We start from the raw sequence: 24879 nt of genomic DNA on the forward strand, positions 1-24879 counted from the left end.
GCCCAGCAGATATTTTTAGCCCACACCTTCCTGGGTGGCGTTCCCCAACCCATGTGGCTCTGTGCTGATGGGTCTGTGGGTGACGACGTCATTTATTCCGCAGAGGAGCTGCTTTTTCCATTTTAACGCAGCAGTGGCCACATCCCCACATCTCCGCTCTCTAAATATTTATCCGTCCAGCATCGCTCTGCTCTGTTAATAATAAACCTGTCCCCTCCTCCCCCTGTGCATGAACGCAGACTGACTGACTGTCCTCCTAGGGACCAGCTGCAGCACTGGGGTAGTGGAAGTCTGAGAGGGAATCCTTCCAACCCCTGGTGGGGCGCAGAGGCCGAGTGGCTTTGAGGGAGGAGACTGTCTCGCTGTGTTACATAGCCCTTAAGACTCCCTTCAGCTTAGAGCAGCTCCCCCTGCCCTCTGCATGCCGGGGGTCTGCACCGCTCTACGTCCTCTGTGTCTGTTCAGCCAATGTCACCCTCGACCTCAGCGATCTTTGGTGCCTCAGGGGTGCAGTAAGGAGGCATCCGTGACATTCAGTCCCTCCCCCAATCAGTTTTCTCTCTTCTAGGCCGTACCCTCATCTCACCCACACGCACATGAAGGAAGCCCCTTGGGTCCACCGGCTTCAAACCCAGGATGGGAGAGGATATGCTTGGGTTCCTGGGAAAGCCATTCTCAAATCTTCCGGCCAGGGCTGCCTGAGGGTCTGGCGCTCCCTTCTGCCTCACCGGGGAGCGAGTGGTGTTGCTGATCCGCGTTGCTCCCAGCTTCAGCGGGCCTGGGGAGTGAGAAGCAGAGTCCAACTGGCCCCTTCCCGACCCCTGGCCAGAACACAGGAGTGAGGGTGCTCAGCAGTCCTGGGGGCACAGATTGGCGTGGGAAGCAGCCACCCTCTCCCTTGCCCCCATCATCCCATGTGGCCAGGTTGTGGCTGGCTCTTCTCAAGCTGTGTGTGGGGGAGAGAGTTCAGATGGCGTGACAGCGGCTGTGCGGTGCATTTAGTCCCTTCTTCGTGGCTGGCGCCAGGTGGCCTCGCAGCACAGCAAGGGCTGCAGAGAGAATCCCCGACTGATGAGGACAGGCAGCACTGAGCAGGGTTCCAGGAATCCTGTTGTGGTTAATCGCTTCCTGCTCCTTCTGTTTGAACTTGGCACAAACCTCTCCTTCTTCTTCGAGTGCTGGTCCCTGGGTGGATTCCATACGTGGGTGATTCTGCGCCAGAGCCGGAACTGTTTGAAGTAGTCTCTGTCGATCTGTGCTCCGTGCGTGGTCCATGTGACGCGTCTGAGGTCTTGTGCGGCTGCGCGGGTCGACCCACCCCTCAGTTCCCTCTTACCGCTGCATGGCCAGCATCGGAACACCTCTCCCCTTGGCCTTCGAATCTGTTAAACACCCTCAGCCGTGCCTTCCACTGCAACCACGAGTGGGACTTGCACGACCCCACTTTCCACGGCGTATTTCATTGGTGGAGCACACCATGATGGGATCCATTCGCAATGCCCGACAGCCACAAGCCTCCCCTCAGGCTCGCAGGGGGTTGGTCTCCTCCTTTCCTGGACACCTGACCTACGCTACACCTTCCCTCCCATTCTGCTTTTCCCACAAGTGCTCCACAAAGTGAGGCGAGACCGGGCAGCTCTCATACTCATTGCCCCCTTCTGGCCCCCGTCAATACGGGTTCACAGGTCTTCACCTGTCCGTGCACTCACCCCTCTGCCTTCCCCTCCTCCCACAACAACAGGGCCAAATCCACCACCCCAGTTCGGACCTGCTTCACCTCACGGCCTGGTCTTTGGATGGGGCTGGTGAATAGATAATGTATGCTCCGCACAGGTATGGGATGTACTTACTCATAGCCGCTGTCCCACGACCAGGGCCTGCTACCAAGCCAAGTGGCGATGCTTTATGGAGTGAGCATCACGCAATCATCACTCCACAAACAGTGTCCATACCGGCCATCCTTGACTATCTACACAACCTTTGCCTTTCTGGCCTCGCTCACTCCTCCATTCACGTCCACCTGGCAGCTGTCAGTGCGCTCCTCCCACCTGGGGAGGGTTTCTCTGTCTTCAGCCATCCCACCATGGCTTGATTCCTTCATGGTCTCTGTAAAGGTCCCCTGTTGTGGGCGGGGCCGGTGGCCCTCCCTTGCCGTCAATCTCTGAGGGAGGCCACACCTCCTGGCGTTTGGCCTTTGGGGAGTCCAAAAAAAAGGGGGACCATCTCCTGGCTTTAGTAGGGCGAGCCCCAGTTCCAGGCCCCAGCCCTTAGGCAGGGTGGGCCAAGCGAATGGGGAAGAAGTGTCTGGCCTTCAGTAGAGTGAGCAAGCAGCTCCTGGCCCCAGCCCTCAGGCAGGGCAGACCAGGCACACGGCGAAGTCTCTAGCCCTCTGTAGGGCGAGCACACAGTTTAAGGCCCCGGCCCTCAGGCAGGGCGGGCCAAGCCGAAAGGAAGCAGTCTCTAGCCCTCCGTAGGGCAAGTGAGCAGTTCAAAGCCTGGCCCTCGGGCAGGCAGCGGGGAAACAGTCTCTAGCCCTTAGCAAGGCGAGTAGCTAGTCCAATGCCCAGCCCTGGGGCAGGGCAGGCAGCGGGGAACAGGCTCTGGCCCTTAGCGGGCTATCACCCCTAGGCTGGAGTAGGAAATGGGGAGGGGGATGCAGGCCCACCCGACTCCACTGCGTCCCAGCCCGGGTTCCTGGCAGTGATGGGGTGTCCCGTCACTGGGTCAGCGGGGTTCCAGCCGAAACGGGCTGACTTGGTGCGAGTGTAAGCTCAGCTGGACCGTAGTCCGCTCCCGTGGGCTACGTCATCCTACCTTCTCCCTAGAGTACCTAGTCCCTCGAGTTGCTCCCGTTTCCTCAGGGTACTCTGCCCGGGGGAAGTTCCAGAATCCCTCGGCCTCGTCAGGTCCAGGAACTCTTCGGAGTCTGCGGAGGGCAGTACCTCTAGGTCGTAGGGTCCTGGGGTCTCCTCTGGCTCGCAGGGGTTGGCAGCTCGGGTAGCTCCTCCAGGTCCTCAGGGCCCCAGGCAGTGGGCAGCTCCGGCACCCTCTCTTCCAAGTAACGGGCAGGTGCAGGCCCAGGCTCCGGCACCAAGGGAGAGACGTCTTTCTCCTTTGGCTGCCTTCCCCGACTGAGCGAGGAGGCCTGCCTTTTATACTTCCTGCCCTGCCTACCTCTTTCCGGTCAGGTGGTGCTGTACTCCCGGGGGGGTTTGGCTCTCCCTCACCTTCAATCTCCGAGGGAGGCCACACCTCCCGGAAACAGTCTCCTTAACACCTTTCCCATGGTCAAAAGACCTACCCCCTACCTGGGACATCAACCTGGTCCTCTCAGCCCTCACCAAACCACCCTTTGAGCCTCTTGCCACTTGTTCGCTCACCCACCTGACCATGAAGGTTATCTTCTTAGTGGCCATCAATTCTGCCCGAAGAGTCAGCAAACTGGCAGCAGTGATGGCGAAACTGCCCTCCACCATATTCCATAAAGCTAAGGTCTCCCTATGGCTCCACCCCAAGTTTCTCCCTAAGGCAGCCTCACCATTCCACCTCAATCAGGTCATCCATTTCCCAATCTTTCATCCAAAACCACGCGCCTCCGCCAGAGCATGTACCTTACGCTCCCTTGACCTCTGCCACGCACAGGCCTTTTACCTCGAGCGCACATGTGCTTTCCGAACCGCACCCAGACTCTTCCTCACTATACTGGAGAACTGTAGAGGCCACACTTTCTCATCACAAGGCATCTGCAAATGGATCGCCTACTGCATCCCGGATTGCTGCTCATTTTCAGGAGACTCTCCACCACCTGGCATTACGGCCCACTCTGCCAGGACTCAGGCCACCACGTTGGCCCTGCTTGCAGATGTCCCGTGGCAGGATATTTGTAAGATGGCAACATAGTACCTCCATCCACACATTCACTGCTCATTACACCATATCCCAGTCGTCAGGTACCCGTGTCTGGAATCCACATAGGGACCAGCACTCGAAGAGGAAACGGAGGTTACTTACTGTAACTGATGGTTCTTCGAGGGGCGTGATCCCTATCTGGATTCCAGTCCCTCCCCCCGTCCCCTCTGCCACAGGCTCAAAGCCTTTTGGTAAGAGGGAACTAAGGGGGTGTCGACCCACGTAGCCGCACAAGACCTCTGATGCATCACAGGGCCCACGCATAGCGTGCGGATTGATGGAGAAGACTTCAACGGTTCCGGCACATGGCGCGCATATGCACCCACATATGGAATCAAGATTGGGACCACGCCTCTCGAAGAACCATCCATTACAGTAAGTAACCTCCTTTTCAGAGAGGAAGCGGGAGCATGCGACCCACCAGAAATAACCCAGCATCCAAAATGCATTTTTCTTCCCTGGCCTGCTGATGAGTAATCTTAACCTCCTTTCCATTCCTGCTCCCTTTACTTTGTAGTGATTCTCAGACATGCCCTGAGTGAATAATGCAGCTGCTGTCCTACAGAGAGAGACCGACCCAACTTCCCATGCTGTTTGAGACACTGGATTTAAATCCCTTCATCAGCATATCCACGTTGCTTGACCCCACTGGAGGATTTTCCCGTACTCCTGCAGCACCCATTAGTGAGGGCTGCTCTGTTTCCCTGAAGTGTGAATCTGATTCATGGGGAAGCTTTGTTTGCAGTGACATGCATGTAGTTACTGTCCCACATGCCACCAATCCAGGCAGTGTAATCATAACATGTTTCTCTTAGGATCTTTCGTTCTGAGGCTGTCAAGATGCTTTGCAGGGTAGACACAATTAATCCTACTTCCCAGAGGGAGAAGCCAAGGCAAGGAGAAATTAAGGGTGTCTCTAGACAGCCACTAGACACCCATTGCTGGCCCATGCCAGCCGACTCAGACTCACGAGGCTGTTTCATACCTGTGTAAACTTCAGGGCTCAGGCTGGAGCCTGGGCTCTTGGCCCGTGCTTGGTAGTCTACGTGGCCATAAAACAGCCCTGCGAGCCCACGGCCGCTGGCACAGACCAGCCGTGGGTTTTTCTGTGCTGTGTAGACATGCCCGAAGTGACTTGTCCATGGTCTTGCAGCAAGTCAGTGGCCGAGCTGTGAGTAGGGTCCAGAAGTCCTGACTCCTCTTCCTTGCTCCAGTCACTAGATCACACTCCCGGTCTCCTACTCTAACCGCTTGTGTTGATTAAAAAGCCCTTTCAGTAAAGGCACTGACACGCTGCACCAGATGCTGGCCTGAAATGACACATTGGAGAGTTAATGATGCAGGGAACTTGGTGGAGGATGATTTCCTCCTCCTGGATACCTGGGCATGAGATCCAAGATTCCTGCACTGTATCCTGCCTAATGCAAGCAGCATTACCTCTGTCTCCCTCTCCTCCCCTTCTGCAGATGGTCTTCCGCCCACCTCTGGATTTCTATGACATCCTCATCCACCTGAATGCCAAGCATATCCCCAGGCACCTGGAGGGCGTGGACCGACCAGCGAAGTCATTCAGCCGGGGAATGCTGAAGAGCGACGCTCCAGTCAAGACCCTCGTTTTCCCAGTGGTGGGTTACGATCCAGTGCAGTGTTACCTCCAGGAGCTGAGGGTAAGTGTGGCTTTGATACTCTCTATGGGGGTATCTTGTGTGCAGATTGCTTTCACTGCAGGAGTTGGATACTGGAACCTCTCCATCTTCTGCATATCCTGGGGTTTTTGTTATTCCACACTTACATGAAATCTTTATTTCATCCAAAAGCCCCAGTAAGTGCATCTCTATTCCATGGGAGTGCAGATGTCAGCTGAAGAAAGAATCACCATAGTAGATAGCACCTGGAGCCCTGCATCTGGACCTTGCAATCCTAGTGCAAATGATCTCCCTAAGGGTGTCTTCCCGTTCAGTGAATGTAATGTTTCTGGTCCTCTAACCTTGCCCGTGGTGGGTGTTGGAGCAGTTGGATCACTGCAGAGAGCTCTCTTCCAGGGCCTGATAGAAGAATGGAGCACAAGATCAGGGGGGATGAGTGGCTCACAGGATGGATACGGGTAGAGGGATCTGTCCTCTTGTAGGTGATGCTGCAGGGAGGCATGTGATGGCTGCTGGGTGGCCTGTGTGACATGAGTCTAGATGCTGCGGGTGTCCACAGCATGGAAATCACAGCAGCTGGCACGAATTAGCCCTGTGGTAATCTCAGCACAGAAGCTAAGGACCAACTCAGCCGTCTGTTCGCTCATGGTCTCTCCAGGGTTGGTTTCAGGCACGTTGATGAGGCAAACCTGCTCTGTGGTAAACAGAGGACACCAGTGCAGCACATTTCATCATCAGTGCACGCTGGCAAAGCCCTTATCGCCCCACTTGTGTCTGCCACCAAATGGGCACATGGCAGCAGCTGGTTAGCAACGTTAAATCTGGGCGGTAAATGCTTTGCAGCCGCCCGGCCCTGTCTTGTCAGCTGCTGTGGAGGAGCTCTTTGGGCAGAGGAGCACTCTGGTTCGGGAAGGGTCTGTGAGTGGCTCCCTCTTTGCATGACAAATCATGTGCACAATGTGACTGGCAGGTGTGACGCCAGTAACCTGTCCTTTTCAAGAGCTGAGCTTCCAAAACCAGGCTGACATTTTAAAGACCAGTTTTCAGATGTTGCGGGCCTTGCCTTGGCTCATGCGGTGGTTTTCAATCTTTTTTTCATTTGCGGGCCCCTAAAAAATTTCAAATGGAGGTGTGGACCTCTTGGGAAATCTTAGACCTGGTCTGCAGGCCCCCAGGGATCCAAGGACCCCAGGTTGAAAACCACTGATCTGTGGTAACATCATCCTTTCATGGACCCCTTAGACATAGTCTACAGGCCCCCAGGGATCTGTGGGCCACAGGTTGAAAACCACTGGGCTGATGCCATCCCCCATCGTGCTCACGCTTTCTTCAGATTTTGTCCAGAGCGATTAATAAATATAAATATTTTGACTGCTGTCAACATACAGACCGGGACGGACCACGGATCCTGTACAGGGCTCTTCTTCTGTTGCAGCTTGCTAAGAGGCAGAACCAGTCAGGGTAGGATGAGATTGGCCAGCCCTTTGAAGACCCGTCAGTTCTGTCTCTAGGGGTTTTAGGCAGATTCCACCGGACCCACTGTGCAGATCAGCTATTAATCTGTCTTTTTTATCCTTATGGCATATGTTATTCCGGGGAAGGACTGCAGAACTCTCTCAGCTCTCTTTAGTGCTTGTCTAGTCAGAGGCCCCAGTGGTGGCTTCCTTCCCAGCCATGTGGCTGCTTCATGGTGTGGAAGCAGAAACACAGGCAAGAACTCTGCCTAGGATACTCTGCTCCAATCACAGTGTGTGTGGATAGGGACCTTTGTGTGCTCTGCCAGGGCTAGCCGACTGCTCCCCGACTCAGCAGGGCTCAGGGACAAGGCAAGGCCAGGCAGTTACCACTCTCCTCTCCACCAGACTGCACCCTTCCCTGTTCCAGATGCGGAGCAGGCTGTTGGGAAGAGCAGCTAACCGGCTCCCAGGTCTGGAGAAAAAAGGCACAAGGCCCCTGGGCTAAGAGCTCTGATTCATGCTGGAGGGCACCATGCCCCTGCAAGCTCCTCAACTCTGACCCCTCTCCTCCCCTGCTCCATCCCAAAACCTCACCAAGAGGGGGAGAGAGCCAGGGTGCTCCGATGACAGCCAGACAAGTGGTAAGGGGCCAAAGAACCCCCAACGTTTATCTTCTGAGATTTCCCTAGCCAGAGAGCAGGGGCAGCCTGTTTACTCCCTGGCTTCCCACTACCGGAGATTCTCCAGGCAGCCAGATTGGAGACTGACTCTTTCCCCCCTTCTCCCTTCCTGCAAGAATCCTCTTCCCTCTGATAAACCTCCTATTGGGAGGCAAATAGAGCCATGGAGCTGCCTTCAGGGGTAAAAGCGTCCCAGTCCAATCCTAACAACGAGAGTCCTGTAGCACCTTAAAGACTAACACATTTCTGTGGGCATAAGCTTTCGTGGGCAGTAAAGCACTTTGTCAGATGCATCGTATGCCCACAGAAATGTTAGTCTTTAAGGTGCTACAGAACTCTGGTTGTTTTTGCTGTATACAGACTAACACGGCGACCCCTCTGGAACTTTCACCAGTCCAATCCTGTTTCCAAATAGGGAGATACAGATCCTGGGGAGTCAAGCCTTTGCACCCAGGGAAAAAGGCAAGCTCTGTACGTTTACAGGAGGGACCCCTCTGTCAAACTGCTCTGAAAATCCTATCACTCTCTCCACCTCAGAGTCTGAGAGAGGCAGGGGGAAGCAGGAAAGGCCACCAAAAAGTGTGCAACAAGCTTCCTTTTCCAGATGTGTGGTGGATGGCAAGTGTCTCAATATCAGCAGCTCTGCTTTCAGACTGAGTGTGGGGAGCTATTCTCCAGACTTTGATGCCTGGAGCTGAGAGATGGAGAGGCTATTCTGCTTCCATAGAGAGAGAGAGAGGCACAAAGGAGGAGATGAAATCAAGAAGGGGCTTTTCAGTATCTGGTTCTTGTTAAGAGACAGGTTTTTTTTTTGTTTTGTTTTGTTTTTTTTTAATTCCAGGAATAAATCCTGGAGGAGGAACCTCCAAGAGTTGGTTCAATTTTGTTTCCATCTTAAGCGTCGTATCAGGCCTTGCCCTACTGCCAGGTAAACCTGGTGATCGCAGCTGAGGGTGATTTCCTCCTCAAAGACCAGACAGATGGGAGGATTGATAAGGCCTCCTGGATGCGGATATCCGCAGACCATTTCTTGCGAATCACGGTCAGAGGGTCACAGAGGTCGGGGGGGCTGATCAGCTCTTAGGCAGTTGGCAGGGCTGAGCACCTGATCATCTGTTAGGCAGGTGGGGCTCATCCGCTATTTGGGGTGGCGGGCTCAACTGCTGGCTCCAAAACAGCTGATGTGCAGACATAGGTAAATCTAAAAGAGGGGATGGCGGATTGCGGGTCAGGTGAAAGTTTATTCCTGTGGATGCGGATCCATATACTTGTATCCACGCAGAGCTCTAAAGATTTCCCCCTTCTTAAGGAGGAACTTGAAGTCTCTTCTGCAGCCCTCTGGGTAGCTCTGGCTTCTCTATCCTTTGCCAGTGAGAACCTGGCATGGACTGATTGCCTAAATGACTCAGTCCCTTTCAAAGTCAGAAAATCCTTCTGTATGGGAGCCACTTCAAGAGAGATTGCGTTAGCAGAAGCCTGTGTCGCGGATGCTTCGCTCGACATCCTCAGTTATGGCAAGGGCAGTGGAATACAGCCTTGCTGCACACTTCATTTACGGTTAAGCCCTTGGAAGGCTGACTCTCATGTCAGAAGGAGTGGTAAGGCTCCGCCGTGAAATCACTATCCTGGTGTCTTGGAAGTCAAGATACTCAGGGTCCCAAGATTTCAGGGCTGTCACCACAATTCTCTTCAGTCGATGCCAGTCTCAAATTAAAAAGGGGGAGCTCATTCAAAGAATAGATTCTTATAAGGTCATGGATGGACAAGGAGCTTTGACATGATTTAGTGTTAACTGGCTTGAGCTCAGAGCAGTTATCTATATCTAATAGCGCTAACCGCAGAGTTTAGCAACAGATGTTCTAATGATGCCCATCAGCACAGCTCTAGTCGCTTATGTAGTGAACAAGGAGGCTCCAGATCCACAGCCATGTTATGAGAAACCAACCTCTATGTTCCTTTTGTCCTTTTGAGCTTTTGGCATAAGAGGAGAGTTAAGCACGCAGGCAGACTGGTTGAGCAGACAGGATAGATTCATAGAAGTGGAGTCTTCACCCAGAGGTCTTCGACACAATACTTAAAGCCCTAGATCACCCATTTGCTTCCAGATTCAGTGCAAAGATTCCCACGTTCTGCTCCTGATGAAGGGTTCACTCAGCCATAACCATGGATGCACTCTTCAAACGGCTGGAAGGACTGCTGCTGTATGCCTTTCCACCATTCGCAATGCTCCCCAACGCAGTTCATCCATTCAAACCTCTGTCATAAGTGTCCTTATTTCTTTAAAAGTGGATTTCCTTGTTGCTGCCACTGCCACAAGAAGAGTCTCAGAACTAGAAGTCTTCTCAGTAGAGCCACCTTCCATCAGGACGAAGTTTTAAGAAGCAATGCAGCTTTCAAGTCCAAGGTAAATTCAGTATTCCAGAGGACGCAAGAGAGTCCTGCCCATCTTTCTGTCCACATGCTACTAAAAAACTTTGGCATATCCTGGATGTCAGGGGAGAGTTGAAGATCTACATCAAAGATACAAAAGCTTTCAGGAAATCACTGATGCCTTTTGTTTTATTCCATCCTTTGGTGAAAGATAAGAAAACATCTAGGACATCGATATCCAGGTAGATAAAATGGTGCAAAACAGAAGTTTACAGGGCTAGAAACCTCAGAGCTCCCCCAATGGCTACCTCCTGGACTGAAAGATCTTATACATACTACAAAGAGAGATGGAAAGTAGCCACCTTGTCATCAGTCCACAAGTTTGAGTGTGACAAGCTTCTCAGAGGTAGCGTTTGAGTAAAGGATTCTGCATATTGTGGGTCCACAGTGACAAGATTGAGTCTATTTACTCAGCTGTAGAGAGTTTTGTTATATTGTACCCTCCCTGACCACACACTGCTACTGGACATCCCACTGTAAGGGACCAATGGATCTTCCCTTCGCGGAAGAAAGGTTTTCTTTATCTTCCTTTCTTCTGGTGGGCAGGCCTGCAGATCCCTTACAGTGGGTCTCTTCTTGTAGCAGCTTGCCGAGAGGCAGAACCAGACCTACCAGGGCAGGATGGGTGTGGCCAGCCCTTTGAAGACCCTGCCAGGTTTTAGATGCTTCCATGCAATTAATTCTCAAAGGATTAACTAACAGTTATTGAACATAGTGAAATTCAGAAATTTTAATATGAACATTTCCACTGCAGAGCAACTTTTATTTTTGCCTTAACACACGTTGGGCAAATATATATGCTCATACTTTGTGAGAGGAGAAAAAACAATTCTGGGGATGAAGAAGGTTCTAGGTATGGTGAAAGGTATGGGTCACCTTCCCTCTAGAAGAAAGGAAGTTTTCCTATCCTGAACAAAGGCCCCTCTGACAAGTGAATCTGGCAAGCGGCTTTAGCAAATTCCCTGTTTTCACATTGCAAAACAAGTACATGACTCGTAATGTACAGGCAGTTGTGCTGGTGTGTGTATGTACACACACTCACGCATATATCAGAACAACTTGTCTTGCGCATTCTCTGTGATGTTAACCCCAGTAAGAGGATATTTATTAGTCACTTGTTATTCTTTATTCTCCACCGTTTGCAACACACTCCTAGAGATTGCAGAACGCTCTCTGTATCCTTACCGATTCTGTGGCGCAACCTTCCAAAGGAAGGGGTGAAAATTCAATTGTAAGAAATGCACAAGACAACACAGTGCACCAGTAAACGTACTAGAGGCAACAATCCTTCGTTTGCCCGAGAGATGGATCATTGGGGCTCTCCCACCTCTACCTTGTGCAATTCGCTGACTCACTTGGCAACCTTTTATTTAATGCAGCTCGAAGAACATGTTTTCCTTCTGTAGTTGGTGCACACAGAAAAGTATGTCAGCAGGCCGGTGCAAATCTCTGGGATTTATGCATTATCTGCATATTTATCTGCATATATTATTTATGCATTATCTGCTCTGCCTAGAAGCCATGGGAGCCCACATATTGGTTTTTAGTGTGTCCCAAAAAATGGTAGCTCTTCTGATTTGTCCTTCAAATTTCTTGGTTTCTTTCAATCCCCTCCATAATGCCCTGGGATACTGAAGAAATCCCCTGGCTGGCTGCCTATGTGTTGTCAACTTGCTCTTCTCACTAACCCTGGGAAAACTAGTTCCAGATGTGCTCCTGAACCTCATCATGCCAGTCAAGATAGTGATTATCCAAACAGTGAGGCCTGCCGAGTATGAATGGCAAATGCAGTAGCTTTCATGAAGTATCTTAAGCAAATAGCTACAGTTAATTTTAATGAGGATTTATAGGTAGGTTGTTAATGAGAGCACTTAGCGTGTTCAAAGCACCGAACAAACCTTAATTAGTGTATTTACTATTCGTATGATAGTAGCGTAATGTGCTGGGCACTTTCCAAAGACAGAATAAGAGACCGCTTGCTGAAGGAGCTCCCCGTCTGAAGGCAGGCATGATGCAGAGTAAGAGCTGCAGCAGGGAAGTTAAGAGGAGAACCGGTGAATGATGATTAGAAAAACAAGGTCATCCAGTTTAAATCATTCTTCATGCTCTGCATACCCCTTCTCTAGACAATCTGCCCCCCACCCTTCAGCACAAGTCCTGCCACCTCCACCCCACTCCTGAGATCAGAGGCTCCCAGGTAGTGGAAGCCCAACACTTTAGGTTCTGTTAATTTTTGGTTCCCTAAAATCATTTAACTGAGAGCTTTTAATGGACTTCTAAAACCAAACCCATAGTGTTTGCAACCCCAGAATTACCCCCAGAATGACAGTACTGGGTTAAAACAGCTAGTGGGGGAAACTGACCGTATTTGTTTTCGCTCTCCATGTTGAGTGAGACACAGGTACTCTACAAACAGCACAGAGGCTGCAAATAATAAATTAGACCTTTAAAACTGTGATTTTTCAGGTAGCTGAACGTCCTCTAGGTGGCTTTTTGAATCTCGGCCCAAATGTTCTCTGATTTCAGGTGATGTTAGTAACACAGGTTCACAGATCTGCTTTTCCGTAGGGTTTTTAACCAGGTACTATCCCTGTAACGTCCCTGCTGGCCTTCGTTACCGAGATGAAGGATGCTATGTATGTACAGGGTAATAACTTTATTGGGAAATAATCTCATTGCTGTATCCTGTGAAGGCTAATGTCTCTTGTCCAGCCAGATATGCCTGTGTATCACCTCTGAGCCCTGCACATAGGCATCTGTGTGTTACTCTGGAACTCATCCCTTTGAATAACCAGGGCTTTTTGCAGATTGTCAGAGACCCTGTTCCCTTTTAGGAAGGATGGTTTTCCCTGGTTTGAAACATACATGCACTGCATGTTCAGTGTGTGCTGAAATGTATTCCTTTAACGGAATTCCCTTCATGCCCATTCTGTGGTGTTAGTCTTTCACCCAAGAGGAATTTGGCATTGACCTACCTCTGAATGTTCTAGATTTGCCCAATTCTAATAATAGTGGGTGGATACTTTGGTTTGGGGGCACTGATGTCAACGCTAGTTTGGCAAGATGTCCCCTGACCAGCCTAGCCTGAGTGAAAGTCCTATCGATGGGTGGAGTTGGCAGGTATTAATTAATCCATTTCCATCCCATCAATCCAAGCACGTTGCTCTCTGCTTTAAATCTCTCCCTTCGGCACCACCTCAAGTTCAGATTTGTAGACCTGCCTTGCAAGCCTCAGATGACCGTGCCGCTCCCTGTTTATCCACTCTTGCCTTGCCTCTTAAGACTCCATTCCCCCCACCTACTCTGCTCTAGTGCTGGTGATGCCAGCCTGGTTCACCTGCTCCTCCCACAATGGGCTATTTTCTTCCATGCCAGCCCCTGCACCTAAAAGTTCCTTCCTGAGATGGCTGGCCAGGCTGCTGCTCATTCTCAGCCCTTCTTAAGACCCACTCCTACTGTGATGTGTATAAGGAATCAGGTCAGTGTAGCAGCTAGGTAGAGGGACGAGGGACACTTCGGAAACAGCAGGACACGGACCATGGACTTCAGAAAAGCAGACGGTGACTCCCTCAGGGAGCTGATGGGCAGGATCCCTTGAGAGGCTAATATGAGGGGGAAAGGAATCCAAGACAGCTGGCTGCATTTTAAAGAAACCTTATTGAAGGTGTAGGAACAAACCATCCTGATATGCAGAAAGAATAGCAAATATGGTAGGCGCCCAGCTTGGCTTAACAAAGAAGTCTTTGGTGATCTTAAAGACAAAAAAGAAGCTTACAAGAAGTGGAAGCTTGGTCAGAATCCCATGCACAACTACAGACTGGGGACCGACGAGCTAGGCAGCAGTTCTTCAGAAAAGGACCTGGGAGTTACAGTGGATGAGAAGCTGGAGATGAGTCAGCAGTGTGCCCTGGTTGCCAAGAAGGCTAATAGCATATTGGGCTGCATTAGTAGGAGCATTGCCAGCAGATCGAGGGAAGTGATTATTGCCCTGAATTCGGCACTGGTGAGGCCGAATTTGGAGTATTGTGTCCAGTTTTGGGACCCCCATCACAAAAAGGATGTGGCCAAGTTGCAGAGAGTCCAACGGAGGGCAACAATGATGCGGGGACTGGAGCACAAGACTTATCAGGAGAGACTGAGGGAACTAGGCTTGTTTAGTCTGCAAAAGAGAAGAATAAGGGGGGATTTGATAGCAGCCTTTAATTACCTGGAAAGGGGGTTCCAGGGAGGATGGAGCGAGGCTGTTCTCAATGGTGGTAGATGACAGAACAAGGAGCAATGGTCTCAAGTTGCAGTGTGGGAGGTCTAGGTTGGATATTAGGAAAACGTTTTTCGCTGGGAGGGTGGTGAAGCACTGGAATGGGTTACCTAGGGAGGTGGTGGAATCTCCATCTTTAGAGGTTTTTAAGGCCTGGCTGGGATGATATAGCTGCGGTTACTCCTTCTTTGAGCAGGGGGTTGGACTAGATGACCTCCTGAGTTCCCTTCCAACTCTAATCTTCTATGTTTCCAAAGTTTATTGGCAAGTGCCCACCTTGCAAATGCCACCACTGTTAGCCCCTTCTTGGCTGTCTCAGCAGAGAAGTGAATAGGCATGGCATGGAATTATGTTACATTCCTAGAGGGGCTCTTCTCCACGTGGGATCAGGGTTGTGTCACATAAGCAGGGTAGTTTGGGAGGTGGAGTGGGCAGGGGGAAGCTTGTACTGCCACTGCCCATGGAAGGAGTGGACTTCAGTTGACAGGGCTAGCAGAAGAAAACATAACACCATCCATGGCTGGAAGTCTGAATAACAATGAGAGTAATAAACCACTGGAACAGTTTCTCAGAGGTCTTGGTGGATTCTCCATCACTGACCCTTTTTTTTTTAAAATCAAGATTGGATGTTTTTCTAAAAGATCTGCTGTACAGATTATTGTGGGGTGAAGTCAAACTAGATGATCACAATGATCCCTTCTGCCCTTGGAATCTATGAATCTAAAGGACTATCAGTCCAGCCCCAGCACAGAATTCACTTTTAACCGTAAGGGGGATAAATCTACTCCTGGCAGCAACTCCTGTGAGTGTGGCCCTTGGTGTTGCTCCAAGTGGATTTCTCCTATAATTATCCCTGTCTGAGATCTGATCCCTCTTTCCCAAGTGTCTGGGGACATGTGTTTGGCTAGACCCACATTGGATGTTGTTTACTTAAGTCAGCAGTGAAATCCCACATGCCTGCCACCCTGGGGAGATCAAGCTGTGGGTTTTAGTCGTCTTTTGCAAGTGTTTCAGGCAGCCGCCTGAGGAGGCTGGAAGAAGGCAGGCCTAGTGGTCATTCAGATTGTTGTTGATGTATTCATGCCATGAGAGCAAGCCTCTGCAGAGTCCCATGTAGTATTTCAGCCATTTTAATGGGCAGATTTTTAAAAGGAAACTTAATTATCTAGTTCCCCTGACCCCAGGTGCTGTATTGCTGGGAAAGAGTCTTTCCTTGGAATTATTTTACAGTTTCAGGGTTGTGCTGGCAGCGTCTCTGTAGCATTGTGTGGGAGCTTTGCTATGTGGAAAAAGAGCTGCGGGAAGGATCTTCATTAGCTTTGGTACTCAGATCTAGTGATTGAAGCTATGAGCTGGCTTCCTACCCTTCTTTCAAGAGCAACCTGCAGCAGAAAGAAAACTTTCTCCTCTTGAAGGAGTTAGTCTCACTAGAGCAGAAACTTCATAGCAAGGAAGGCCAGTGCATGGCACGCAGGCTAATTGCAAACCTCCTCAATTTATCAAGGGGAGCACTGCATGCTGGGAACTGTAGTCATCTGGACTGCACCTGGAGCCTATTAAATGTTCAGTCTGCTCCATGTATGCCATGCCAGGGAGTGGGAAATATGACTTAGTTTAGAAGAGATATTTGGGTATGGGTTGAAGTCACTCACTGATCTTTGACCAGGCTGTAGGCGCTTCCTATGTTGCCTTTACGCTGCTGTAGGAAGCAAAAGAGAAACCTGGATCATGGGGGTGCTGCTGGCTGGCTGCCCGCCCCTCTCGCTTCCCTTACGCTCCAGTGAGCGGTTACATCTTGTAGCGGTTTCCCTGGTGTTGCTGCCTCATAATGAACTTTATTACTGCAGAGTTGGTGGCTGGCAGATCCCACCCCCTCCTGCATGACCAGCTCCAGTGCACTGAAATTGGTATGGTTTCATTGCAGGAGAGAGCTCGGTTGCCAGCCCCTGGATAGTGGGTCATTCTCATTGAAATTGAAGTGGGGATTTTGTGGTCCATGCAACAGTTGTAGAATCTGCGCTTTCAAGGGCTGTCACTGGATCCTAGTTCACCGTGAGCCACTGTCTTGGTGTGCGCTCCCTCGTGGGGAGTGCTTAATGGGATTTGATAGCCACACCTGACATGACTTCCTTTCAAATCCTCTTCCAGGAGGCCTTTGGAGACCTAGCCTTGTTCTTCTATGACTCACATGGTGGGGAGGTGATTGGAGTTTTGTGGAAACCCTCCAGCTTTGAGCCCCAGCCTTTCAAGGTGAGTTTTTGACCCTCTGCTCTTTAGTTTCTTGTTGTTTGTTGTAGTGTTGAGGGAAGTGTGGAGGGGACTGTAATAACACCAGTGCCACCTACTCTTGCATAACCATTCTCAGAATGCTTTACGAAGGTGGGCAGCATCATTACCTCGTTTTACACTCGGGACTGAGGCAGAGAAAGGTGAAGTGACTTCCCCGAGGCCATCCAGCCAACGGTTGAGTTGGGAACAGAACCCAGGTCTCCTGAGTTCCAGTCCAGTGCTCTAGCCACTAGGCAATGCTACCTCCCTATACACACATCTTTTGACCAACACTAACACGCACATACTCCTTACTGGACAGTAGGTGAGTGCTGTCTTCATTGACAGGTAGGGAAATGGAGACAAAGAGCCCCATTTTCAAAAGAAGCCTGCGTTTTTTGGTGGCCCAGATTGACACCCCAGGGCCTGATTTTTCAGACGTGCCAAATAGCTCCCCCGGACCAGTAGGTGTCCAGGGCAGCAGCACTGGGACCCCAGAGCTCATGCTGAGTTTGTGCCATGCTGTTTAACATGCAAAGCTATTGGGAGCAGAGGTGTGGCTGAGTCCCTGTGGGATGGTAAAGGTGGCTCCGATGCACAGGTGCGGGTGTGATTCATGCTGCTTTATATGAGGAACTGATCAACGATGCAAATGAACTTGTGATTAATGGCCCACGATTCTTCTGGCAACTGCCCTCCCTTTCATTCCATAGGATGATGTGTAGCTCTTCTCTCTACGCCTGGGGCATTTGCTACCCAGCCGTGCTGCTGCTTTGAAATCTAGCTCTTCATAGCGATGAAATGAGATGATGCCCTCCAGCACGTGCCTAGCTTTACACATCTGAATAGCTCTATTGATTTCAGTGGGATAACTCATGCTTACAGTAGTTTGCTGGCTTGGATTCTTAACCCCCCAGTAACAGATCAAAGCAAAGGCAGATCAGACACCTTGTCCTTGACCGTTGACCTTTAAGGCACCTTCTACACATCGCTTGCCTGGGTCCATCCTCACCTCCTAAGATCTTCAGTGAGTAATTTTCCAGTGTTCAGAATGCACACATAAGGGGCAGTTGTGATTTGGGTATTGAATCCTTGATACATTGAGGGACTGCTTGATTGTGTGTGCTCTGAAGGGGACGCTCTTGCAGCCCGCTGGTTTACCCTGTGTATCATGCAGCTCACTTGACCATAACGGGAGTTCTTAAAAGTGAACGTAGTGCTAGCAAAAGGGACAGGATTGGAAGAGAAGTAGTGAGACAAGACAGCTTGGACAATGGCAGCATTTACCTTGTCATGTTGGGCTCACTGCAGAATTGGGGGGTTGCATTACACCTTTAATTTCCGGAGAAGTGTACATCGTTGCTGGGCATAAAAGGCAGAGGTTGGTTAGCTCAACCCACATGCATGTGTGTTACAGGCATCCAACATGAAAGGAAGAGTGATGGCAACTCTCAACGAGGAGCTAGTCACCGTTCCCAACGTGGAGGCCATCCTAGAAGACTTTGAGATCCTGGGAGAAGGTCTGGTCAGATCAGTGGAGGCACGTACAGAGAAATGGACTATCTAAAACCATTGAGAGCTCTTGTTAGGCCTCTCGTACCATACCTGTAACCTTTTCTGTTTATAAATCTGTTTGGGGGAGGAAAATGTTATTCTTGAGCAATATCGCTAATCCTGTTTATCTTGTACACGTCTCATTCATAGAAACACTGCTGCCCTTGAAAAGGGATAATATTTTCTGTAGCAGGGCTGCCCAAACTGCAGCTCGCGAGCCCCCTTGTGGCCCTTTTACAATTGAAATGCGGCTCACGGAGCCCCCCACACCCTGCCCTCCCATTCTCCACCTACCAGATGGGTGGGGAAGGCGGGAGCTTGGGGCCTCTGCTCTGTGGCAGGGTGGTGGGGCTAGGGACTTCTGCCCTGCAGGGTGGGGGTTTTGGGGCTTTAACCGTGGGGGACCACTGAGACAGGGCCACTCCCCGCAGGGCTCCAGGCCCCCCTCTCCTAGTCTGGTAGGTGAAGAATGAGGGGAGAGATGGGGGGCTCCAGGAAATACTTCAAGATTGTGCATGTCTTGCGGCTCTCAAACTTCTGAAGATTATCATATGTGGCTCAGGATCAGTAAGTTTGGCCATCCCTGTTCTACAGAGTAAGAAGTAATCTCAGGGTGAGATGAATTGTTCATAAATGTTCCTATTTGTTCATCATGATGAATGTTGATATACAATTTCCATGTCTCTCATACCTGCTGGGATGTAAAACGGGAAGGGCATTTCCTAGTATAATAAAGAGTTATTTATAACAACTGCTTTTGTTTTTGTCACAAATAGCATTTCTGTGGTAAGAGCACTCCACCACCACTGTCCCAAAAGTGTGCATTTGTAGGGAGAGCAAGATTACCCAGAGTTGTTTAAAGTACGAGAGAGAAATCAGAGGGGCCATAAGAGTACATACAACAATGAATGGGCTAGAGAAGGTAGACCGGGCGCTTCTGTTCTCCCCGGGTATGTCTGCACTGCCGGTGGCATTGTTGGCAGTGCGGGATCGGGCTGTGGAGACCTGCTCAATTGAACCTGGAAGTCAACGCCGTTAATCCACCTCCGCAAGAAGAGTAACGCTGCATTGACTGGAGGGCATTTCCCCTTGGCGCAGTGCAATGGGGACGCTGCGGTAAGTAGAAGTTAGGAAGTCGACGGGAGATAGGCAAGCTACTCTACATAGCTTGCGTATCTCCCGTTGACTGCTGCTGCAGTGTAGACCAAACCCCTGTCTCGTAGCTCGAGAACAAAGGGACATCAATGAAATTAGAAGGTGAGGTATTCGGAATTGATTAAAAGAAATACTTCCTCCTCACACAGTGTGTAATTAGACTCTGGAACACACTGCCATAGGATGTCGTTGAGGCCAAAAGCTTGGGAAGATTCAAGAAGTGATTGGACACACCACTTTGAATGTTCTCAATATCCATATAGTTCCTGCCAACAAGCGTTCTGGAGGGGACGTGAAACCTGAAGCTTCAGGACTTAAGTCAGTCTCTAACTACTGGAGATCAGGGTAAGAGTCAATATGGAGGCACATTATATCCCACCTCTGCCACTGCAGGGTTCTTGCACCTTCCTCTGAAGCAGCTGGTGCTGGCCACTGTCAAAGGCAGGACACAGGGCTAGTGGACCTCGGCTCTGACGTAACGTGGCCACGCCTATGCTGCTGTCTCTCAGAAGTTCCTTTTGGAAGTTCGAACGCGTCTCGTGAGGCAGACGTGATTTTTAAATGTTGGGTATGTTAATGTTTTTGAGGAGTTACAAGTGCCAGGCGTTAAGCCACCCCCAAAGGGTTAAATTGCCTGTAAAAAAACCCTTTGTTGAAGCATGTTTCTTCCACCCCACCCCACCCCCACACACAACCACAGCACTATGTGCCAGGGGTTATTGGTGCAATTTAGCTTGAATGTCAAAAACACCGTACCTGTGTCAAATCTGAGAGCAGAGCTGATTTCTGCCTCTGCTGTGACTTCTGAAATGGGGAGATGCTGACAGGTCCATGCTGAGTTCCATTAGCCAATGCCATGAGCAGCTAAAAGAAGTTTGGAAGCAGTTACTTTAAGTTTTACCTTTTAAGGCCCTTTACAGCTTATCTTCGCCCTGGCTAATCATCTCACGGATGGTGTAGAGTCATCCAGCCCGGCCTTAATTGTTCCTTCGTCACATTTACCTCGCAGCTCCTTCGCACTTAACGCATGGGACGAGCACCCTGTAAACTGAAATCGGCCTGTTTCACACTGGGCTGCTCCAGATTCTTCCTTACAACATGCCTGTGCCGGGAGGCCTACAAAACACTGGGAGGGTAGCTGGTGTGTTGGGACCATTGCTTCTCATCCTGGTCCCATGAGCTCCCTCCCTGGTCTGTTTGTATCCACCACCTGTCTTCTGTTGCCCACTTAGATTGTGGGAGGGACTGTATTCTCCCCAATTGTGGCCTCGTCCTCACTAGGGCAAGGAGGGTTTTTCTAATGGGTTAATATTCTGGTGCAGACCAGGCAGCTGTAGTTCTCACCTGTGCTTAGCAGGCCCAGGTAAACCCTAGACTGCTCCGTTGAGGGTGAGCTCCACGCCAGGTCCAGGCCGAGGTCCAGTAGCGGGGTAGGGCATAGAGAGAACTCAGACCTGCCGCAGCCTGTGCTGTACCTGCCCTGTGGATTTTTTAAGCGGGGGACAGTCCCTGTTTTGGAGCCAAGAGTTGCCACATTCCCCCCAGTTCTTCCAATGGCTCCCCCCTCCAGTGTTTCAGTACGTTCAAAACTGGGTCCCTGTTTTCCTTCCTAAATACCCCAAGTGCTAGCAGCGACTAGATGTTGGCACACAGGGGTGTGGGCTCATGGTTCACTGCTTTCACCCCAGCGCCTGTCCCCAGCGCTGAATGCTCCACCAAGGTGTAGAAGCGAGTTTTCGTGGTGGGATGTCTCAAGCCACAAGCTGTGCTCCCATGATGCAGCTGTGCACAACCCCCCCGCCCTCCCCATAAACAGGGAAGCCAAGACAAAAGGTAAAAGACTTCCACTGTAGGGTGTGCTGGATCCAGCCACTAAACAGTTGATTAAAGGGACATGGTTAGCCTTATAGGTGTCCCAGATTACCTTCCCCAGCAATATTTTGGGTTTATGTCCATACTTTACCCTCTCATGCACCTTTACTTCAGGGATCTGGCTTCCTCCTCTCTTGTCTTTGTATTCTTGTCACTGGTATCAAACTGCAGTGTGACCAACTCTCATGAGTCTCTCAATCTTTAAACCTTTTCTTAAAGCCCCAGCTCCTGGAGTCATGATTAGAGCTGAATCTCGGCTTTCCCTTAAAAAGGTAAGACAAGATGGGTGCGGTTAATATCTTTTATTGGACCAACTTCTGCTGGTGAGAGAGAGAAGCTTTCGAGCTCACACCTGAAGAAGAGCCCTGTGCAAGGTCGAACGCTTCTCTCTCTCACCAGCAAAGGTTGGTCCAATAAAAGATGTTACCTCCCCCACCTTGTCTCTGTGATATTCTGGGAGCAGCATGGCTACAAACGATGCTTCATACAACAATTGAAAAAGAAAGTAAGTTTCTAACCCCCATGATTGCGAAAGGCAGTTTGGAAATGTGACTTGAATGTAACCTAAAGGTGCAAGAGCCAAAAGGGTAATGAAATGAAACCCAATGTAGGTTTTTTTTGTTTTCGTTTAAAGTCTTTGTGTATCCAGTCTCATGATTCTTAGTTTTTTGAGACCTGATTTTTCAAAACACTTGGGGTTGATAATATGGAAACAACCTGTAATTTTGGGGGGGGGGTTTCTCCCTCTCTACCCAGAAGCCGGAGCCTCTTTTGCTGAGAACTCTGGTCTGTAAACACACCCAGATCCTAGTGTATCTCAGTCCAGTTCTTAATGGGGTGGCTGGGCCGGGTCCAAAGCCACTGCCACTACTTAGCAGTGCTGAAATCGCAGAAGCAAAGCAAATAATTGCATGGACCCTAGAGACTGACAATCTTCTTCCCACTGGTGCAGCTTGCTGTGATGGTGACTCAACAGGCGGGGTTCTCCCCCCTGAGTCCGTGACAATGCTTAATAGCGCTTTTTACTTTTCAGATAACTGCAAAAACACCAACTAATTCTTCCAACACCCCAGGGGGCAGGGAAGTATCATTATCTTCGATCTTACACCAGATAACTAGTCCCTTGAGTGCTAAAGAGATCGTTTTACTCTCCCACTGCTGCCTCCTCCCATTGACAGTAAGAACCCACTCAGATCCAGGCCAAGTCAGATTAAATGGATACATCTCCTGCTGCAAAAAGCTGAGAAGTTCAGTTCTTGATCGGGACCCCCCTGCCTGTTCCATTGTTTTCCATACACAATGAGCAGCTTCGACCTTCACTGGAGTGACTTTTACTTAAGATTAAGGGAAGCAAAACTAGAAAGAACAATAGTGAAGTGATGAGTATTGAGATGGCATAGCCATGAAGAAATGCTCAGGGCTTGGATGGGGCAGGGTTTTCTAGCCCTTTAAAAGTTCCAGCAGTAGCTCTTTATTGATCTTAGAGGCCAAGATTTTTCAAGGTGATTCTTGGGTGCCTCCTATTTTTGGCTGTCCAATCTGAGACTCCTTAAAGGGGCCTGATTTGCAGAAGTTCGGAGCACTTGCCCTCTAACCATCTGGCGGCTTTAAGGTGTCTCAAGTTAAGCACCTAAAATCACTATTCGCTTTTGGCAACCTTGCCTAAATTCCCATGTCTGAGCAGCTGTCTTTGCATGAGAAGAAAATTGGTAATGGGGCATGCTGCCAGACTGCGGACTTCTTAACAATTGAAAGGTGAAGTATTGAAAGGGGACGGAACCCTGCTAAATGATACAACAGGAGCAATCCTGCCCTGGCAGAGATAGAGGCTGGAGGGCCCTTTCTAGATCTGTAGATGCTCTATATATACTTCAGGATAGACTGTTTCTCCCCACCTGGGGTCTTCCGAGCTCCCCTAGCAGCATGCCCCCTGTCGTTCAGGTCTAATCAAGCTAATCAAGTCTTTTAAAGGAGATTGCATTCGTAGATCAGCTAAAGTCAGAAATGGCAGGGAAGGCTGTCACAATTCTGTGGTTACAGCTCTTGGTAAACAACTTCAAAGGGATCATTTCATTGCTGACAAGCTTTGTCCTGGCATGACAAAGTGCAGGAATAATTGATCTAATTACAATTTAGGACAGATAACCTCCACGATGATTCATCTGAGCGAAAGATCAGGAAAACACAGCCTTTGGGAAATGAATACCTACTTTCCCAACCTGTCAGGGTGATGAAAACAGTGCGATTATCTCTTGCTGTATGGATTATTGTTTGTGTGTGTACTATCAAGATGAAGAGGGCATCCCCTGAACACAATTCACATATTCTGAGCCATGTCATTATCTTTGGCCAATGTAGACAGTATCCAGTGGGTTTTGCATGGCATTCATAAAGCAGATAGGAATCAGCTGGGCTAGCTGTTGAAGGTGAAGATCTATCAATTTGTGATACACATGCTCACATTTTAAATGCGCAGGAGTCATGGAAATCTGGGTTATGCTAGTACTGCTGTGGATTCTCAACCTTTTGAGAGATTAAGAAAACTAGAAAAATTCTTCAGATGCCAGCGTCTGCAAAAGGCTGCTGCCTGCCTCCTGCAGGGTACAAAGGAATAAGACCATCTCACCCCTGTCCTCAGACAACAGGCTGCCTATGTCTTAAGACCCAATAAAAAACGGTCAAATCAGGCATTAGAGATGGAAAATACCCACTAGGCCTAACACCAATGAAGGATTGTTTCCAACAAAAGTCTCATAGTGTTCCAAATGACCTTCATTTTAAAATAGATCTTGTCTCTTTCTACTTAAAACACTGCTTATCTGACATTCAGATATTCTCTGCCTCTCCCGGCCCCCCATCACTGTTAGTGACAGAGCCTTCTGTGCAGTTCTTAGCACCTGGAATACCTTCCTGTGTCCCTAGAACATCCACCCAATCGTTGTTACCGCTTTTGACCTGAGCCGATAACCAAAGTTCAGGGCCCTGTGGGCTGCTCCCGCTAGGAGGAGTAATTGATAGAGCCAGGTACTTTCTTTGCTGCAATCTTGTTTGTTTACAAAGATTTATACATTATTTTTCTTTATTTTTTGTGTTACCATGATGCATAGTCATGGACCAAAGGCCTGTTTCCCTGAACACAATAGGAACCGAACAGCAGGAGACGGTTCTTTTGCTTGTGGTTTCAAGTCTGCTTTTCCAGCCAGCATTGTGTGCCCCAAAAGCTTTCTCTCAGGGCCATGTTACCGGCGCTTCTGTTACCGTCTGCTTGGCCTTCTGGCTGCTTCTCTCTCTTCCTGCCCCTTCTCTCACACACAGACAAAAATAGCTCCCCCAGTCAAAGCCCTATCCCTGCATTTGAGACCCTCGGGTCTCATGGTTCAGCTTCTCCTCAAGCTTTTCTGTGTCCCCGTGTTTTGGATGCTCTGCTGTTGATTCATTTATCCTACATTTATCTTGAATGAAAGTTGGTTATGCCCAACACACACACTCTTTCTCCCCTGGTCTAGGACCCCTAACTTCTTTCTTCCTCTGCTCTCTGCTAATCATTACAGGGCCTGACGTTGTACACCCGCAACTCCCACTGGCTTTAATGAGAGAGTGCTACAATTTGGTCAGAATGTATAAGCGCCAGCAATTTTCAGAATTGCAGG

The 24879-nt window shown here is 49.7% G+C and overlaps 1 protein-coding gene across 2 annotated transcripts in view; it reads left to right on the forward strand.

Moving 5' to 3' along the window:
• NOL6 (nucleolar protein 6) overlaps positions 1-18953 on the forward strand; it is a 66632-nt gene extending 47679 nt beyond the window's left edge. For both annotated transcript variants that reach the window (XM_067530872.1, XM_067530873.1), the window contains exons 24-26: positions 5376-5576; positions 16529-16630; positions 18066-18953. In XM_067530872.1, the coding sequence (XP_067386973.1) occupies positions 5376-5576; positions 16529-16630; positions 18066-18215 (453 nt within the window). In that variant the 3' untranslated portion in view covers positions 18216-18953. The remainder of the gene's footprint in view (positions 1-5375; positions 5577-16528; positions 16631-18065) is intronic.
• Positions 18954-24879: the final 5926 nt, after the last annotated feature.

The sequence above is a fragment of the Emydura macquarii genome, unplaced genomic scaffold (genome assembly GCF_026122565.2).
Source record: "Emydura macquarii macquarii isolate MOO-44397 ecotype Brisbane River unplaced genomic scaffold, CSIRO-AGI_Emac_v2 contig_3114, whole genome shotgun sequence".
Lineage (NCBI taxonomy): Eukaryota > Metazoa > Chordata > Testudines > Chelidae > Emydura > Emydura macquarii.